Source organism: Aspergillus lucknowensis (assembly GCF_044049455.1).
Source record: "Aspergillus lucknowensis strain CBS 449.75 chromosome Unknown BJX67scaffold_1, whole genome shotgun sequence".
Lineage (NCBI taxonomy): Eukaryota > Fungi > Ascomycota > Eurotiomycetes > Eurotiales > Aspergillaceae > Aspergillus > Aspergillus lucknowensis.
Window position 1 is genome coordinate 1248131 of NW_027263545.1, and position 6306 is coordinate 1254436.

The 6306-nt window shown below is 53.3% G+C and overlaps 2 protein-coding genes across 2 annotated transcripts; one reads left to right on the forward strand and one right to left on the reverse strand.

Annotated features, from left to right (window-relative positions):
- The first annotated feature begins 17 nt into the window (after positions 1–17).
- Positions 18–4601, forward strand: BJX67DRAFT_340115 (mRNA-binding protein RRP12). Its single transcript, XM_071027750.1, has 3 exons — positions 18–205; positions 259–2169; positions 2227–4601. Exons 1-3 carry the CDS (start codon positions 143–145, stop codon positions 4075–4077), a joined length of 3825 nt encoding a protein of 1274 aa, XP_070891664.1. The 5' UTR covers positions 18–142; the 3' UTR covers positions 4078–4601.
- A 617-nt stretch (positions 4602–5218) lies between these two features.
- On the reverse strand, positions 5219–6306 carry BJX67DRAFT_376484 (uncharacterized protein; the record flags this gene model as incomplete). The annotated part of the gene is made up of 2 exons (XM_071031885.1): positions 5219–5704; positions 5770–6306. The coding sequence occupies 2 exons, from the start codon at positions 6304–6306 to the stop codon at positions 5219–5221; spliced, it is 1023 nt and encodes a 340-aa protein (XP_070891665.1).

Consider the following 6306-nt stretch of genomic DNA (forward strand, 5'->3'; position numbering starts at 1 on the left):
GTACCTTTTTTTTTTTTCCCAGGCGGACCACAAAAAGTCTCCGCAGCCTGCAAACTTCTTCTCCTCATTCTTTTCCGATCTTGCCAACGACAGGTATTTTGGAACTGACTTCTCGATTTGCCTGTCGGTCGATCCTTCCATCATGGCGACCCTGGCCGAGAAGCTCGAGAAGATCAAGTCCCCCAAGCTGCAGAACCAGCACCATGTCGGTTCCTTCCAGCCCGCACAACTCGTTCCGCTGCTAACAACGCTTTCCAGACTGCGGTGGTGCTGTCTGCCGTGGAAGATACGCTACGGGACCAGCAAGCAGATTTCTCAGCTACTGCCTATTTCGCCGCGCTTCTCGCCCTCCTCTCACAGTCACTATCCACCGCCCAAGGCATTGTTAACAAGGACCTAGCGACATCCGTTGTCTATCTGCTCGATATTACCACCGCCTATGTCCCCGCTCCCATCCTCCGCTCCAAATTCTCCCAGATCCTCACCGGCCTTGCGCCTGCGCTCTCCCTTCCAGAAGTCGAAGCTCCGCTTCTCCGACCGTCTATTGGATGCCTCGAGTCGCTACTGATTGCCCAAGATGTTCCGGCATGGAATCTCCCACACTCCCAAGTTGGGCCTCGGCGGGCCATCGCGGGGCTACTCAGTCTGGCCGTGGATCACCGGCCCAAAGTGCGCAAGAGGGCTCAAGACGCCTTGATCAAGGTCATTAAGACCCCGCCACCCAGCCCCTCCCTCGATCACCCCGCCGCGGATATGTGCGCAGAGACCTCGATGCGGACTTTGAGCGACAGCATTGCGGCAGCATCGAAGCAGAAACGCGGCCGTCACGACTCCAATAGTCAAGAGAACAGTGACCCCCTGGTGATCCATTCCTTGCAGCTGGTCAAGACGGTTGCAGTTGCGTCGGGCGGGTGGCCGAGTAAAAAGATTGAACCGCTGTGCGAGCTTTTGATGAATGCGTCTCGGTCCAGCAACGAATATATCACCATGGGTGCTTTTGAGGTCTTCGAGGTCATCTTCTCAAGTATGGCCAACGAGTTTTCTTCGTCGAAACTGCCCCGCCTTCTTGAGGCGATTTCCGAGCTGAAGCCTGCCCAGAACGATTCGCAACTCCTACCACCGTGGATCGCTGTGCTGTCTCGTGGGTACGATGTGTCCGCTCAGATCAGTCCTGAAGATACGTTCGAGAAATTACCAGGTCTTTTCAGCATGATATCCGGCTATCTCGCGTCTCCCTCGAGCAACATTCGAGTGTCTGCCTCAGAGTGTCTGGTGTCGTTCGTTGCTAACTGTATCCCGGATAACGTCATCATTGAACCCTCCGTCTACGACGAGAAGACTCTTGAGAGGCTTGCGAAGGCCACTAAGGATCTGCTCTCCGTGAAATACCAGGCCGCTTGGATGGAGGTGTTCAATGTCTGTGCTGCCATGTTCGAGAGCCTCAAGTGGCGGTCTAGCCCTTTTCTAGACGGCGTCGTGCGGACCGTAGGAGAACTACGTAGTAACGAGGCTTTCCAGGGAAAGAAAGAGGCGGATAATGTTCTTGGTGCAGCTATCGAGGCCATGGGCCCAGCGGCTGTTCTCGCGATCTTACCGCTCAATCTTATTGAACAGAAACCCGGCCATCCCGGCCGAGTTTGGTTCCTACCGATCCTCCGCGACAGTGTCACCAACACGAACCTTGGCCATTTCCGAACCGAATTCGTCCCTCTCAGTGACTCTCTCTACCAGAAAGTGATGGGCTACGTTTCTGCTGAGAAATCGGTCGAGGTGAAAATCTTCGAAACTCTTATCCAACAAACCTGGGCGATACTTCCGGGATACTGCGAGCTTCCGCTCGACCTTGTCGAGTCCTTCGACCAGAACTTCGCCGAACTTCTCTCTAACATTCTCTACAAACAAACGGACCTGCGAGTGGATATTTGCAAGGCACTCCAGAATCTAGTCGAGTCAAATCAAGCCATCTTATCCGTCGAAAATGAGGAAGATGATCTGATCCTACAGCGAAGGATCACCAAGGACGCTGCAAAGAAGAATATTGCGTATCTCGCCGGTTTTGCCAGCAATCTCCTTGCGGTTCTGTTCAACGTGTATAGCCAGACGCTCCCGCACTACCGTGGTTACATCCTTCAGTGCATCAACGCCTATTTAAGCATTACGCCCGAGAAGGTTGGCATCCTGTTGATTTCGCCCTAGCTCTTGCTATAAGTCTAACAATGTTTTTAGGAACTGAACGAGACATTTGAACGCGTAACCTCCATGCTCGAGTCCTCGGTGGCTTCAGAGCAGGAAGCAACCAAGCAAGTCAGCCAGCCTCCGAACTCCGGAGACAAGATGCCACCAACCTCTCACACACTCATCGACTTAGTTATTGCTATGTCGATTTACTTGCCTCGCTCGAGCTTCGCCACCCTGTTCACTCTTGCTGCAGCAATTCTAAATGGAGTTACCAATGATCAGCAGCTAATCAAGAAAGCGTACAAACTGATTCCCCGCTTGGCTTCAACCGAGACGGGAGCTACCGCGCTAAAGGAACGGAACGCAGAGCTTCAGAGCCTCATGCTTGCGACATCCGATAAGACGCCCGCGTCTGCCCGCCGAGACCGCATGCTCGCCATCCACGATATCGTCACATTCTTACCGACTTCCGACCTTCACTTCATCCCTTCCATCCTATCCGAGGTTGTGCTGGGCTGCAAAGAGAGTAACGAGAAAGCTCGGACCGCGTCGTTTGACTTGCTCATTCACCTCGCAATGCGAACTATCGATCCTGAGCTGAACCCATCGGGTACCAAGATCAGGAACTCGCTGGTCCCTCATATGCCTAACGACGTACCTGACGCGCCTGCCACTATCGAGGAATTCTTCACAATGGTGTCTGCTGGTCTGGCCGGAAGCTCACCACACATGGTGGCCGCTTCGGTGACGGCGCTGTCACGACTTTTCTTCGACTTCCACAAGGACCTCCAGCCTGCAATGCGGTTGGATCTGGTGCAGACTGTGGAATTATTTCTCACGAGTAACAACCGCGAAATTGTCCGATCGGTGCTTGGTTTTGTAAAGGTGGCAGTCGTCGTTCTCCCCGACGACGCTTTGCGCTCCCGCCTGAACCACCTAGTGCCAAACCTAATGGTATGGAGTAAAGAACACAAGGGCCGCCTTAAGAGTAAGGTGAAGGGTATCCTAGACCGACTGATCCGCCGGTTCGGCGCGGCTCCGCTCGAGGAACTTGTCGGCGAACCCGACCGGAAATTAGTAGTCAACATTCGCAAACTCCGAGAGCGACGTAAGAAGAAGAAGAAGGAAGGTGAGCAGGCCGGTGAGGATGAGGACGGGGAAGGCGCCGCGCCTGCAGCTGATCAGCCCAGCAAATCATTCGGCAACGCCTTTGATAAAGCCGTCTATGACTCCGACTTCTCCGACTCAGATGACGATGCTAGTGAAATCAGTGTCGATGAAGCCGGAACCACACACGCTCATCACCATAAGGCCCGAAAATCCAACAAGAAGGACCCGCGGAGCGAGCAGTATATTCGCGAACTCTCTCCAGAGGATAACCCTCTCGATCTCCTAGCCCCAGACGCTCTCGCTAATATCTCCACGACGAAACCAAGTGTGCGCTTCCTTAACACAGGCCCTGGGTCCCGCCGGAAGCGGTCGGCCAGGGTTGGTCCTGACGGGCGTCTCCTCCTCGGCGATGACGATGAGGACCTAGATATGTCTGGAGGTCTTGGCGGCGATAATGCAGGAGACAGCGGCGTCAACGCGTACGTCCAGGCCGTGAGTGGCCCCGACGCCATTCGCCGCGGTCAGCGCGGAAAGATCAAAATGGCCCAGGCGCAGAAGAAGAAGTCCCAGCGTGGTGATGAAATGGATGTCGACGCTGACGATGAGAATAATAACGCCCATGGCCAGCAATCCTCATCTAAGAAGGTACCTGGGCCCGGCCCCAACCATCCCGGCCGTCGTGGTCTCGGTATGCCCAAGACTCACGGGCCTAGTGGGATCCAGAAACGGCGGAATATCCGTGGGAAGCAGAGCGGAAGAGGAGGAATCCGTGTTGGGAGGCGTAGGTAAAACTCCAAGCTTCCTCTCCTCAGCTTTTGGGAAGGGGGAAAGAGACGAACGATCAACGGCTAGGAAATCATGAACACATGCATTTTTTTTGCTACTACCGGCCTATCTATACCTTTGTTCATTGCACCTGCATTGTTTATGAATTCCCTTGTGTGGTTAGATGCTATATTTTATCTGGTACGGTATCTCTATACCCTGTTTTCAGCTTGAAATCCAATTCCTTGCAATACTTTTTGACGGCTCTTGCCGCTACTGCTCGTATCTCGAGTGTGGTCAGTCGTCGCAGATGATTTCAGGTAATCGTAATAACTAATGCAATTTAATGATCAATCATGCATCGACTGGCCACGCACACCAGCCTTCTTTCCCATTTCCGCCTGTCTGCTCTAACTCCCATCACCACCTGTTGTTCTGACCTCTCATCATCCATGAGGCCTGTGTCTACGTTACGGCTGAGATGACAACGAGCTACAACATCTAGAGCAGACAGTCGGCTCCTACCCTGTAAAGGACCTGGCGAAGAGATCCTTCCATCAATGCATGCCATCGCCCCTGCAGTATGGCGGACTGGTATGGCCTCATGGGCGGGACTGAGGACATGATCATAAGGATAAATTAGTAACTAAGTAGAGCTCATGCTTAAGGTCTCAAGGGAGCAAAGTGTGACGAAGCACAGAGACCAGCCCGGGTATCAATTGTTTAATAGGGTGGTGTAAGTAGAGTACAGAACGAAATGGAAGAAAGGAATGTCGTCTAAGAATTTCGATCTCCATTCCTATGCGCGATTGGAGTAACGATGATGGTGTGCTTTCGCTTCGGTTCTTCGGGATCCCACTCGAAGATAGAAAAAGGAGGAAAAAGTAAACCACGCGCCTGTGCAACCAGTATCCCAACTCCGACTCCGAGTCAAGCAAGTGTTGATGATGAAGCTCTTCTTTCGCCGTCAAGGCAGAGAGTGGATGAGGAGAGAACAGGGAATATAAACGCAGAAACGGCCCAAAGAAAATCATTCCGCATAAGTATCCCAACATTGGTATCATGCTAGCATTAAACAATTTAAGTAATGGGAGAAAAAGTGGCTCACGCTTGACGAAATGTTGTATGATGGATGGAGAGAGTTAGCAACAGGAAGTGCTGTGCATTATCGGGACGACTGCCGCCCCTTGCCCAGCCAGATCTGCCACCATCGGGTGACGCCTAGAACGGCTGCCCGGCCATCATCCTTTCGTTCCGTTCCGTCGGGATTCCCGAGTATCATAGCGAAGATCCAGAAGAATGCTGCAGTCCAGGCGAGTAGGAGCAGACCGAAGGACATTAGTGACGATAAGAGGAGGACCATGATCAGACCTCCAACCGAGTAGCTTTCGCCGTAATCCGTCGCGGATGACCGATCCCCGTCGTTGTATACCGGGTTTGCTCGAACCCGTTGCAGTCCGATTAACCGCTCATGGAGATGTAACTGTGGAACAAGCAGATCGCATATTTGTGTCCGGAACGATGTCTTCCGGAAATATGGTATGCAAGAGCAAAGCCGCAGAGGCGATACGATGAGTGTAAAGAGGAGTCCGAAGATGGTGTAAAGGGATGTGAGGATGGAGATGAGGGGGATGGGGAGGGACATCCGGAACTGTGGTTCTGCCGTCAGTGCCGCACGCTAAAACCCTATCTAGGTCATGGATTGGTTCAACCCACCAGCATCAGGACAGCATCCTGACTATCGTTCGGCAGGAACTCATCGTCTTGAATCGCTCGTTTTTGAGCACGAGCGACACCACTATTACGGTTTTCCCCCGACATGTATGACGAATGATCGGTCCAACTCCCTCGAATGCGTTCTTCTTTGCGCGCGGCTCCGCTGCTGTAGGAACCCCAAGTCAATACGGAACCGTCCTCTGGATAGGGCGAGGTTACGATCGTCAGGGGAGCCGCGGCAGCCTGCTGAGTTGGATATACCGGCGTCACAGTCTGGTAATGCTGAGAGTGGCGGTTGCTGTGAGGGTGCGGGGCGTCCCACTGGTCGGAGGGATAGTGTCTGGTGGTGGGAGTGTGGACGGAGGAGCGTTCGGACGTTGGATCGTGGCTGTTTCCGGAGCTCTGTTGCGGCGAAGAATGGTGCGACTCCGGAGGTAGGTGAGTCGTGGGAGGAGCAGCTGGCTGGTTTTCACGACCGGAGAGATATGCGTTGACGATCTGGGGGTGATCTTGATAATAGGTAGAGGAATGGGACAT